The 13,806-nt window shown below is 42.4% G+C and overlaps 1 protein-coding gene across 1 annotated transcript; it reads right to left on the reverse strand.

The window, feature by feature from the left end:
• Positions 1 to 673: 673 nt before the first annotated feature.
• LOC139921174 (armadillo repeat-containing protein 1-like) lies at positions 674 to 11,006 on the reverse strand. Its single transcript, XM_071911350.2, has 7 exons — positions 10,749 to 11,006; positions 9,248 to 9,446; positions 8,430 to 8,521; positions 7,153 to 7,342; positions 6,228 to 6,344; positions 4,415 to 4,489; positions 674 to 3,029 (listed from the first exon to the last, which is right to left on the reverse strand). Exons 2-7 carry the CDS (start codon positions 9,407 to 9,409, stop codon positions 2,838 to 2,840), a joined length of 828 nt encoding a protein of 275 aa, XP_071767451.1. The 5' UTR covers positions 9,410 to 9,446; positions 10,749 to 11,006; the 3' UTR covers positions 674 to 2,837.
• Between the last annotated feature and the right edge of the window lie 2,800 nt (positions 11,007 to 13,806).

The following is a 13,806-nucleotide window of genomic DNA, read 5'->3' on the forward strand; positions in this document are numbered from 1 at the left end:
TAGGTAACACTTTACAATAAGGGTACATTAATTAAAGGTTAGTTAATGCTTGTGGGCAGCGGTGGCCTAAAGGTTAGAGAAGCGAGCTTGTGACCGGAAGGCTGTCGGTTCAATCCCCCGGACCGGCAGGATAAATCTGGGTGGGGAAAGTGAAAAGCAGCGCTCGCCCCTCCCTCATCACCACCACTGAGGAGCCCTTCAGCAAGGCTCTTAACCCCGACCGCTCCAGTGGAGCTGCAGCAGATCAGACTGGTTGTACTGGTCAGCTTCCAGGTGTGAATGTGATCAGGGCGTTGCTGAAAAACAGAGCATCGCTCTCAGTGAAACTCCCCTGAATAAATAAAGGTGGAAAAAAAAAAAAGCTTAATAAGCATTAACTAACCCTTAATTAACAGTTAACTAATGTGGCTGGTAATAATTTACTTATTAATTTATACATTTAATAGTTTATAAAGATGACTACTAAATAATGTATACATTAATACCTTAGTTAACATGAACACCATTAGTAAATTATTACCAGACACATTAGTTAACTGCTAATTAAGAGTTAGTTAATGCTTATTAAGCATTAGCTAACCCTTAATTAATGTACCCTTATTGTAAAGTGTTACCAGTTATTACTTTATTGGCAAAAATGCTATTATGTTATTGTCTCAAGATTTTACTGCGTTATTGGCTTCATATTACATTGTAGGCTTTATTAAATTTTGTTTTATTACATTATTGGCATTCATTACGTTATCAGCAGTCATGTGATCTGCTGCTGTGAATCCAAAATGTTCCACTTTTTTTTATTTTACTTACACAAAGACTCAAAGCACCTTACCTTTTGTTTCAAAATACAGTTTTCACATATTCAGAGAGGAAAAAAAACTGTTAGCCTTGCCTTCTGTTTGGCTAATCATGCATCGAGAAAAAAAACAAAAGAAAAGGGAACGCAGGCTCTGCTTCTGGAGAGAGAACAGTGCGCTTCAATGGAATAAACACTTTGAAAATGTAGCATCAGTTCACTTTGAGCCATTCAATGAAACAGTGGTGTCCAGTCAGGATGCATGGAGGATCATGACTGAAAGCCTCTGCAGTGACATAGCTTATCTGTTTTTTTTTTACTGAGTAATATTTAACATGCTCCAATGTTAAAATGTAGGTTTCTACTCCATTTAAGAACGTAACCCGGAGATTAAACTGTGCAAAATGGTCACAAAACTGATTTCCCATCAATCCCCTGGGCTAAGACATCACCACAAAACTCAGGTAACATCGCTCCAAAGTCCAGAATATTACATGAAGGATTTAAAGTCGGAGTACAGCGTCTCATCCCCAGAAACCTTCAGAGAACCTGAACGGAACGAGGAAAGAGGAGGCTTGAAACAAAATCAGTAAAGGCATTCATACGAGGGTGTTGGTGTAAACACAACGACCGGGTCCAGAAACGACCTCTGACCTCTCCATGGAGGGGAAAAACCAGCACCATTCTTTTTTTTTTTTTCATTCTCTATTGATCCGAGGTGAAAATGCCATTTATCTCCAATTCATTCCCAAGAAAAAGGGGAATCACACCTGGCACTTTTCAGTCTCTCAAACCTGTGGACCACCCTGACAAATCTCCTAACGACCCTTTAAATGTGCTTCGTGTTGCATTTTACAATTAATAAATCGTTACCACATTAATTTTGAGACATTAGTATAATTATCGTAAACAAAGAAGACCACCACCGAGAAAAGTGTCCGCCTCTATCAGCCTCTACTCTGCATCCTCCATAGTTTCTCCACCTGGTGGATCTGGAGGGAAATCTGCTGGATCGCTTTACGGCACAAAACAGGAAGAGGTTCTGTTCTTCTAGAGCAAACGGAGCTAAAGCTGAAAGAGTTTCTGGCAGCAGATGGTGGAAGGAAGGAAAGGAAGATGGAGAAATCACTTCCAACATGTTGATCCTCTTCAGGGAGGGGGAGGGGGGGGGCAGGAAGCAACGGGGCTGATGGGAAATGTAGTCTTAATGTAGAGAAACACTAGAACTAACACTAATACTACTGGTGTGAGATGGAGGAGACCAATCGTCAGTTTACAGTCAGTAGACCAAGGCAGCAACACTGTGATAATGAAAGATTGATGTTTGAAAGTGAAACACGGAGCAGCTTCAACAGAAGCAGGTTTGGGGCATTTCTGGAGCGGGCCGGTGAAACCAAAGGCACAGCTAACTGAACACACCGACTACTGCATATCCTTTAACACATCAAACTAGAGAAAAAAGTGACTGAGTCATTTCTTGGTCAAATGGAGATAAGAAAATATTAAAAAGGTAAAGGGAGGAGAGGGGAGTCCTCAATGCAGACGGACATTTTGATCCTCGTCACCAAATTATTCTAAACTCGTTAATGTTTGTTCATGCTGACAGTTTGGGTGGTTTCTTTTCCCCCCCGGCGGGTTTAGTCGTAACACCGACACGGTACGCTTAAGTCCGGTAAGACAATTTGGTTTGTAACAAAGATGGACCCGTTTACAGAGAGAAGATCGTCCCGGTTCTCACTCAGAAACCGACTCCAAACTGCAACCACAACCCCACTGGTTTGGAAGAATCCACTCCTCTCCCGGTCAGCCGTCACCGTTTTTGTGTTTTCGGCGTCGCGTTCAAACCGGAGTGTGATGGATACTGTTCGCAAGAGATTATAGTTGCGGTAGTGAGTGTGTACACATACACACAGTCAGAAGTCCTATCCTATCACGCATTTTGGCTCTCCAGCTGGAACGGTGGCGGGATTTGGCAGCTGGTAGTTTTGGTTCTGTAAAGTTTCTGAGAGGAGGAAGTAGCGGCGGGTACGGTGGCCCTGGAGGGTCACCAGTAGAAGGAGCGGGACAGGAAGTTGGCGGCGGCGCCCAGCCAGCTGGATCCGTCCTGGCCGGATCCGACCCGGCTCACCGCCTTGTCGGGTTCCTGCGACGGACTCTCCTCCTCCGGCAGGTAGTCCGGCAAGTCGTCGTTCCGCTCCACCTCAACAGAACCGTCCTCCGAAAACGGGATTAGAACCTGGAAACACCCGGGAAGATAAAAGGTGAAGTACATTCTAGGCTACAACATCTTCTCCCCTGACAAACAGGTATGGCTTCAGTTAGGGCTGCACGATATTGGAAAAAACTGACATTGCAATATTTTTTTTTTCTGCGATATATATTGCGATATGAAAAAATACAGGAATTTTCACCAAATGACTTGAATAGCTCTATCAAGCCTTGCCCCTTTAAGAAGGTGGCCTTGTGGGTAACCTGCGGGTGACGTAGCAGGAAGTGAGTGTGTTTTTAGCCGCAGCCAGAGTGAGTTGCAGGATGCTAAGTGAGTAAAGTTAGCATAGTTAGCGGGAAAAGAGCTTAAGAGCGTCACCGAGAGGCCGTGCATTATGTTCGCTGCTGTACAGAAATAAAGTGCCAGTTCTCCACTGCAGAGTCGGTCCGGACTCTTAGTAAAAAGCTTGTTACCAGCTACGAGCCAGGCTAAGCTAAAATAGCTAGCACAACACCAGAGGCTTCCCAACTACGGTTCGGAGCCGCGAAAGCTGGAAGGTAACATACGCTACTCTTATAACAAACCCTTAAATCGGAGTAAATGATGTTATATCAGACAGACTTCTCTTGTAGATTAGTCATGGAAAATGAGAACCGTGCGAGTTTTCCTTTTGTATCAAGCAGCAAAAAAGTTGTAGCATGACGTGTTTGAGTTAATTTGCCTTACTTGACATCGCACGTCCTGCGATGTGACTATTGCGCATGCGCACATCGCGATGACGATGCTGAAACGATATATCGTGCAGCCCTAGCTTCAGTGCAGTTACTTGTTCTTTTAATGCAGTTATACCCTCAAAGTCCGAAGATATTTCAGTGTTGCTCGTCACCGCCATTGTTGTTTACTATTCTGCGAGACTCATCTGGCTAACAAAGCTGTGGGAGAACGTTCAACTTGGGAAACTTATACTTAACTTTACAAGTAAACAGAGAAACCCGCTTGTCGCTTTGTGGCTTCGTCGACCCCAAAAATGGAACAAAGACGACAAAATGCGTAAGTGACAAATAAGGGAGGCAAAGATTGGGAAGAATTTGAGAAGTCCAAGCATGAATATTTTTGTTTGTGTATTTCTTTGCTGTTTGCTATTGTTTCAGCTTGGTCTTGTTCTGGAGTCACTTCCGTCATCTTGGATTGTTATTGGTCCTTTTCCTTCTTCTTTTCTTATACTGGCCCACTCATTTATAGCTAGTAATGGCATGTATTTGTACGTTTTTAAATTTTAGGACAGCGTCCAACTTGCAAACAAAGATTTCAAAAGCCCAGTTCGTCTTTAACTTTGACAAACCACCCTGACCTTTATCTTCAGTTCATCTGAGGTCAGCAAGAAGAAAATAATAAGAGAGACTGAAACGAACCTCATCTCCGTTTTCTCCTTTCATCACCTGCTGGGCTTTCATCACCTGGGTGGAGGCGATGGCCGAGGCCAGAGCCTGGAGAGGAAACACAAAAAAAAAAAAAAACTGTGAAGCCTTTAAGTGTGTGATGTCCAATCATCAGTTGGATTTAGGAAACACACACACTGCTCAAGACAGTGACCCAGGACTGTCGAAATCCCTCGCTCTGGCAGCATTCAGTGCAGCCTTCAGAGTCTCCAGAGATCCATGATGCTAAGTCTGTAGACATGACCTCGATACTTATGTAACCATCATATTCGATTAAGCCATGTCATGTGGAGGAACTTTATTTTACGACTACAACAAGTCATTCTCTGCAAAAGCGGCCATGTATTTGTCTGGATTGGTGTGTAGTAGATTTGTCTCTTGTTAGCAGACATTTGACTGGTCAGTTTGAGGCTCTTTCTCCCATTGTACCACTCTGTCCCAAAACGGTTTTCCACACATCCAAACCCAAGCCTCTTATTAAAGGTCCCATATCATGTAAAACAGGATTCCCCATGCCTACTATATATTATATATATTTTATTTATTATAAAGGAGTTGGATGGTCTATCTAAACATGGTGAAAGTATCAAAACGCACGGTCGCCAACTAAATCCACACAATCCATATTAGAAAAGCGAGCCTCTAAACGAGCCGTTTGGACTTCCGTAACTTTGTGGCGTCACAAAGGTTCGCTCATTATCATTTCTGTAAGAAATAATAGACTAACAAAGTGTTTTTTTCAAAGCGGTCGAGCGGTCGTCATCGTTTATTACCGGAGAGTTTTCCCTACCTGTAGCCGCCGGGCCGCGGCGTCTCACGTTTCGCTCTCGAAACGGTTAGCCAATCGGAACGGAGGGTCGTTAATATTAATGAGCCTTAAAGACACGGCGACAGAAACGGCCTGTTCTTGGTAAGGCTCAGAGAGATGCTGGAAAATGAACGTGGAGAAATGGATTGAGAGTGTTTTTGGTGCATGACACCACACACACAGCTTTGAATGGACAGAAAGACACAAAATAAAACTCTGGAGAATATGGCGCTTTAACACCAGCTCTAACAGGTCTGTTAGGAGACAGGTGGTTTATTTACCCGGACACTACACTCCTCTAACCTAATTGTACGTTTCTGCACAGTTGCAGTTGGTGCGTGGAAAGCCTCCAAAGAACTGTTTGCCCAAGGAGGATGTTTCCTGCCAAATCAAACAAATAAATCCTAAGCATCCATCTGCACCCGAATAGTCCCGCTCTCCACAGCCATAAGAAAGCATCTTAACTGCTGCTTCTTATTATGGGGCTTCTTCAACAAATTCCAGCTGGTTTATCTTGGCTGCCAAAGTTTACATGTGTGTGCAAATATTTGCAGTTTGCGCTCAGAGAGCCTAACGTTGCTGATGAGCTCCTTCAGAAAGGACATATGAAGAAGTTAAGAAACAAGTAAAATATAAACTTTACTGTCATTCAGAACGCGCTTCTTCCCCGGCAAAGTATCGTGCTCACTCTCTCTCACAGGTTTTGGTATATTGCCGGACTTTTATTCTGAAGGGCTGCGTGAACTGTAAGTGCAGCAGCGTAGAATCAACATCAACAGGGAGTTAGCATTAGTTTTAGCTTTTTGGGAAAGCCTTTGATGGTAAGGTCTACATGACACTAAGACCTGGAGGAAGGGTGAAAGTTTGAGCCACAGAGCCGTTTGGAAACCGCACACAAACATGAAGAGCTTGGCAGGTCGTTATGTGTAGAAGTCTTTGGGATCCACTAATGGCACGTAAAAATCAAACTTTCCTCACCTCGGCCTTCAGGTCAGATCGGATCCGGACGATGCATCTCTTGACGGCCATCTGGAACGTGAAGCTGATGACGCCTCTGATCTTCAGCAGCGCCTCTTCACAGAGACTCCTCCGACCCTGAGGACCAGGAAACACTTCAACAACACTTCAGACTGCTGCATTCTCTGTTTGAGCCTCAGTCTGAGTTCATCTTGAACAAAAAGAAAGTCAAAACTCTCGTGGATGAATATTTCTTTAAATCTAATCAATGGCAACTATGACAAGTAGATTTTCTGCAGCAAAGAAAATTGATTACATAGATAAACAAAAAAAGCTTGCATGCTTGATTAACTTATTAATATTCCATATCAGATAGCTGTAAGTGTTTTACCTCATTGACAGCAGCTCTAGTAAACAGGAGTAAATTCAGTTATAACCACCGTTTGCTTGTGGGATTTTGAGAATCTAACAACACTGATTTGTACAGAAAGTGGTGAAGGTGAAGTCGTGGATGGACTGTGCTGTATGTGTTTTGATATCTGAAATATTGGAGATATCTCAAGTGTAAAATTCAAAACACAGTCTTTCCTTTACTACAGCTCATTGTTTTTTGCTTCCTTCTATTTAACTAGGACTTTAAGAAAAATGGTGTACAAATACAGTTATTATCCTAATGATGGGCGCCTAACAGCTAGAGCTGGGTGATAATTCAATATTATCATTTATTGTCTTTCTGTGGAATCATATGGTAATGCTCTGGCGATTTTGGGAAATCATGACACACAATTCTGCTGTCTGAACTGATGACAACAAGCACATTTTTTCAGTTTTGTCTGACATCACACCTAACATTACCATTCAGTTCAATGGGAGGAAGATTAGTTTGGTTATTTAACATGAGATATGGGAGCCGTATCCGACACGGTCAGTCTGTGTTTGCGCTCACCGAGTCGTCCAGGCCGTCGATGTGGAGCACGACGGTCTTGGCTCGCTTGTTGGTGGATCCCAGGAAGAACTGGGCTTTGCGGCGGCTGCTGGCGGCTTCGTCCGCCGGGTCGGCGTCGGCGCCGCCGGACGCCTGCAGGAGCTCGTAGATCTCCGACGCCAAGAGCTTTGTTTCCCCCGGCGTGGTCGTTCTGTACGGGAGGCGGAAGTGACAAAAATAACAAATTAAACACTGAATCCATTAAATAGCCATCAAATTAAATGATGGATTGAATAAAATGCTATCATATTAAACGTTGCGTCAAATAAAATCAATAAAATTAAATGCTACATCAAATAAAATGCAATTAAATTAAATATCGAAGAGTTAAAACTGTACCAAATTAAGTGTACAGTGATGAAATTAAATTACTACAAATCATTTTATTTGATCACCTTAACATTTATTTATTCACAAGCAATTTAAAATATATAATTTACTGCAGATCGCTGGGATTGTTTGTTTTTCCATATATATTTTAACCATTTAGGCTAAACTCTTTTCCACAGAGAATGCCAATTACTGCAACAGTAAAATAAACTTTAAATCCTAGATCTGCAGCATTACAAGACACCGATAATAAGAAGGTCAAGGGTCAAAACCACAGCATCCTATCAATACTGCTACTGTTAACATTACATTGCGCTGTTTTCTCTGCATTTTTCTTTAATTTGTCCGTGTGTGTACTATTTTATCTATGCTCATTTGGAAAGCAGTGTGAACCCAGGAAAAATATTTTCACCGTGTACTTGGATAATGTCAAACAACAATAAAGTTGGATTGAATAGATGGAGCAAAAGACGAACTTTTAACTCTGGTGGCACCAAATAACGGCAGCGAGAGTCTCAGTCTAACAAGAGAACTGCAGTGCGGTAATTAATCCAACCAACTACAGGAAACCACCACGAAACGCAAGGGATTATGGGTGATAAGGAGACAGATGCGGTTCCTCATGCTTGGAAAGCCTAGCAGAACAAAATGAAGTCTGGACTGATGCTCATATTCAGATATTTCTTCATGAGTTCTTAACTGGTATGAACACCACAGAAGAAGAGACAGACAAGTCCATCATGTTAGAGGATGACAGGTTCAAACTGTCCAATAAACAAACTACTTGTGAGTCATGTGACTTCTGGATGCATCCCCAGCCTCTCAGCAGCATGTGGTACAGAGGAAACACTGAGCCGCTTCACTGCTAACTCTTCCAGGTGTTCCTGCAGTTTCCATCACACACTCACTTCTGCATGACGTTCTGCAGGCTCAGCATCATCCCCAGCTCTCCCTTCATCTTCTCCCGGTTGGCTCGGCATTCTGCCAGGTAGCGAACGGCCTGATAACGACAACCGGTCAGAGTTGGACATTAAACTGCATGTTTACCCACTTCAGGCCAAGGACATGTGATATATTTGGCTAATCCGTCTTATCTGTCTTAGTTGCCATGGTCACTCGTGTGTTGAGTGAGTTTCATGACCTCTGGGCCTTGAAACCTGTTAAAACCAAACTGAATCGTTTCACAAATACCTTGGTGCTAGGGGGGGCGATGTGGAAAAAATCTTCTATCATGGTATGTGTAATTTCATATCACAGTAATGTTATATATCACGACATAGTAATTTTTAGGGAAAACCAATTAAGATATTGTTTAGATATAAAATAACTGTATGGTAATGCCCATTTCTGGCTAATCCAGTGAAATAAATACTTGAAAAATGAAAGGTACTTTCAATATTCTTTCTTTCAATATTATGTGGATGCCTATTGGTGCTTTCTTAGATATTTACACACAAGGACATTTTGAGAGACAATCATTAGTAATGTGTATATTACAGAGGTGAGACCAAGTCAACTTTGAGTCCCACGTCAGTCTCAAGTCTTCAGGCACAAGTCCCACGTCAGTCTCAAGTCTTAATGTAGATTACCAAGTCAAGTCCAAGTCATTAATGTCCAGTGAATAGAGTACACAGAGTATAAACCAAGCTTGACACTCCTCTTCCACCCCGAGTAGAGAGAAACCCCCACAGGCGGTGTCAGGACAGCAGCGTGTGGTCCGGCTCACCAGGAGGGCGGAGTAGACGACCTGGGGGTTGGGGTGGTCCAGGAACAGGATGAGTCCCGGCAGGCAGCCCTGGTCCTGGACGATGGCCCGGCGGTTCATGGGGTCGGCGGCCAGGTCCCGCAGCTGGTTGACCACGGCCAGAGCGTCCGGCTCCCCGCTCATCGCTGCCCGCTCACTGACCCATGCAAGGCTGAACCGACTGACAGCGAAGGGAAATGAGACGACTGGGGTTTCACACAAAATACAAAACTTATTTTTTTTCCCTGGTTCTTTTCTTTTTACCAATGCAGAGCAAGAGTGAATACAGAAGATGTACAGTATGAAAATATATCAAAAATATTAAATACTGAAGGATGAATTGGGCAGAAACATAAAAATAACAACATATACACATTATATAACAACATATGGGAATATGAAGAAAACAAGTATGTGCATTTACAGCAAATAAATCTAGAGATAGATCTACAGAGGCCACAGAAGTAAAGTGTCTCGGCGTGTAGACTTGTGTTATACTATTCATCCTGTCGGAATATTGACTTTCCAGACACTGTGTGTGTGTGTGTGTGCGGGAAGCCTGTCCCTACATTGTAGCTCAGAGAATGGCGCCTGTTGTTACGAAGCCATTCAGAAAAGCGGCTGTTCAGCAGGAATGCACTTCAGCCATGCGAAAAAGTGACTTCAGAGTGAGACTACTGCTGCTCAGTCGACAAACCCTCCTTCTCTATAGCAGGTTACATGTGTTTTATCTGGACAGGGGTGATGTTAGAGGATGGCTGTTCACTAAATGTCAAACACAAAGTAGCAGCAGACTTGCAGTTAGCTTCTTAGCTTCTAAGTCCTACAGAGAGAAAGGAACGCCAAACTCCATTCAAAAATCTGGCTATTTAAGATTTCCATGCATACTGGCAAACGTACAAACCTGGTACAAAATGACTTCAGAGCTTTTTACGAATCGGCAAGAGACACTGGCATACGGTCAATATATCAGACAGCACACATTTAAATCAAATTTCAGTTTTAACAGATTTGGTTCCCCAGTTATTCTATCAATCTTACTAGCTAACGTTACATCAAAATAAAACATGGAAGACGGCGAACAGTTTAAACCAATTCCAAAATTTTACTGAAATAAGGTTCTGCTTGGTGGATCAGGTGTATGCCGAAATGACCAGCAGATTCTAACGTTTCTTAAGTCGTGTTTTATCACGTGTGGATTTACTGATAGGCAAGACCCAGGCTACAACACATTAATCTGCCAGATTTCGGCATGACGTTCTCTCCACACGAGAAAACAGAGCGTACTGGAGCTAGCAGCTTCCATGAAAGCTGCTGCTGTCATCCATCTCAGCCTGTCACGACTGACTTCTGGCTAACATTAGAATAAGTGTGTTAGCTACGCAGGCTTTCCGAGCTAAGTTAACATTTGGGAGTATCTAGCTGTCAAACGAGAGGGGTGCTGCCGTGTTTGGATGTTCACAGCACACACCCGGCCGCTTACCTCTGACGTTACACCAGCGGCTAGCAGCAGGCTAGCTAGCAGTTAGCTGGCCAGCTAGCTTCTCCTCTGACAGTTTCACACGGCGACCGGAGCCGACATGGGCCAATGGGAGAGCTAACGTTTACTTAATAGTCGCAAAATGCAGAATAACGCAAAACAGAACTTTATTTGTCTTCACTCTCCAGTAAAAATCCGTTTATGAGGCTATTTACAGTAACAGAAAACGCACGGGCTGACACTTGGTTGTTTTGTGGCCGTTCTTCCTGCTCAAGGGAAAAAGGCGGCCACATATCAACATTCAAGTCTGTGATTGGATGTCTAGCGACCATCTGACTTTGTTAGCCAATGGTCTGCAGCGTTGTAGGAGTTAAAGAGCCGACGCCCTGTAGGTGTCGGCATGCTGATCTGGAATCAGTTTTAGTGGTTTGTTATTCTCTGTGACAGTTCTAGTCTGATTTCTTCCAAAAATCAAACTGATATTTTCCAGTCATCAAATACTTCCCCGATGTGTTTCAATAATGTCTACAATGTTTTACTTAAATGTTTTGAATATAAACTATTTATGTAACTGTTGTTTATACCTAGAAAATGATGACTGATTTGTTTTTAATGAGGACTCTTAATGCCCAGAAATACATAACATATAGCTTGATTTTCTTAAAAGGTTTTTTCTTTTTTTCTGATGGCCAGTCTAGGATTTTATTACACAAAAATGTGACTTCTAAAAGCTAAGTAATGTCTCATACCACCAGTGATGGTTTTACAAACAGAGCAAGACAAACAATGTGACAACTTTTTTTTTATTAATGAAAATGTAATTCAACTAGCATGTATCAAAATATCAATTTTTTGGCAAAGCTTTCACAAAATACCTTGCCATGGAAGTTCCTCCCCAAAAAGCTTACATCAAAATGGTAAACACAGTAATATCAAACAGTCTTGCAAATTTTCAGAAAATACAAATTTTGCCTTTATATGAAAAGCACCAGTGTCCATTCTATATTTAAATCCAACCAAAGACACTCAGGTCAGTGTACGGATCAAAAGTGACACCAGGAAAAGAAATTAAATGGAATGTTTTACACGACATGAATCAATCATATTAATGCCAAATAATTATAAAAAATCACACAAAGAGGGCAAACAGCTGGACGACGCAGTGAGAAGACAACCCACCTATTATAAGACTGCGTTTGGTCTCTTCAGTTGTTTGTGCATAGCTTTAATCCCAACCTTGCTGTCTGGAATCTGTGTATTGTTGCCTGACTCTGTGGCGTTCGAACTGGGAACTAAAACCCGGTTCTGGGGGTCGAGTAAAGGGGCGTGGCCAAGATCACAGACACGTCACCCACAGCTGACCGTAGTCCTGCCTTTGACTGAAAGCAACAAGTTCACAGCTCTTCACTGGGCGTTGTTGAAAGGCATTCTGGGAAACAGAGAAAATCACTAACTGAAGTAAACTGTCATGCCTGACAACACTGAACTGCTCCAGACTAAATTAAGAAACGTGAACTGAGCGGTTTTCTCCTTTATCGCCACCAGCAGCCTCCAGCCTTCCTACTTTCAATAAATGAAGAGTTTGGTTCCAAAATGAGAAATTCACCATTTGCAAAAAGTGACACCGACTTGACTGACTGATTATGACTGACTCATAATTTACAATAAATTCACTTTTTAGTCCCTCAGTTACTGAACATACAGATGATTTTGGTGTTAATCTATTGTCACATTTTGGCAAAACGTGTCATCCTTTAAGTCATTATTTGCATTATTTGTATTTTGGAGTTATTGATTGATGAACTTCTTCAGGTAATGATTTTTTCCCCCCCGAATGCGAATGTGAACTCTTCAGATATGAATCATGTAGAGACAGAAGTCGTTCCAGTCCAAAACCCAAAACTGCTTCGTCCTTTCCCAGTGGAAGTGACTGCTTCAAGTTTCCAAAGGCTGCTAAGGCCACATATGCCCGCAACTCCCCCCTGCCCCCCCCACCCCCCCCCTCCACTCCCCCCTCCCCTCCACCCCGCCCCCCCTCCACTCCCCCCTCCCCTCCACCCCACCCCACCTTTTTTTTTGTAATAAAATAACAGCATTTGCATGTCAGGGTTGCATTCTAACCCTGTTATAACAATATCAATCAATACAATTTTTTCTTTTTTTTAACCAAATTTTCTATGAGGCTTGTTAGACATGTCACAGTTTTCACAGTGCAAGGAGCGACCAAACGGACCAAAAAAAAAAATAAAAAATAAAAATTGAAGTTAAAGTCCTTTCACGGCATTTGGTGTGTTGGGAGTCTGCAGTCTGAGAGTTTGTTCAGACAGTTTCATGTGAGTGGTTTTCACGTTCATTTGTCAAAAATAATACAACTGAACATATTGGTTTGTGCAGCGTGTGGGAGGCAGCAGGCGAGTCGGGGCTCACATCGAGTCAGGACACGAGGACAAGGTTCCTACACTCCTCCATTCAAAACTGCTTCTTCCAGGCCTGAACAATATGAATATCAATCAGAGGTGAGACCAAGTCAACTTTGCTCGAGTCCCAAGTCAGTCTCAAGTCAAGTCCCAAGTCTAAATGTAGATTACCAAGTCAAGTCCAAGTCAAGTCCATGTCATTAATGTCAAGTCTCAAGTCTAAATGTAGAACAGCAAGTCAAGTCAGAACAAATCAAGAGTCCAGTATCAATTTAATATCTTAAAGAAAACTAAATATCTAGGACTTTTCAATGCAATATGGTTTTAATAGGATAAAAACTTGGTAAGAGCATCATGAGTTTGATTTCTAGAATCAGTTTCAACTTCAATAAATTCAATCATTCCATACAAATTCAGAAAACAGAATTTAAATTCAGTCGTCCGCTGGAACAAATCTCATCACTTTCAATCTAAGTCATTTACACAAACACAAGATCTCAAGTCAAGACTTTAGAAACCTTTTCAAGTCATCAAAGTACAAGTCAGAGTCAAGTCCCAAGTCACCAGAACCCAAGTCAAGTCAAGTCTCAAGTCTTCTCTTCATGCAGCAAGTCAAGTCTCAAGCTATTAAAACTGGGACTCGA

The sequence above is a fragment of the Centroberyx gerrardi genome, chromosome 13 (assembly GCF_048128805.1).
Source record: "Centroberyx gerrardi isolate f3 chromosome 13, fCenGer3.hap1.cur.20231027, whole genome shotgun sequence".
In the NCBI taxonomy this organism is placed as follows: Eukaryota; Metazoa; Chordata; class Actinopteri; order Beryciformes; family Berycidae; genus Centroberyx; species Centroberyx gerrardi.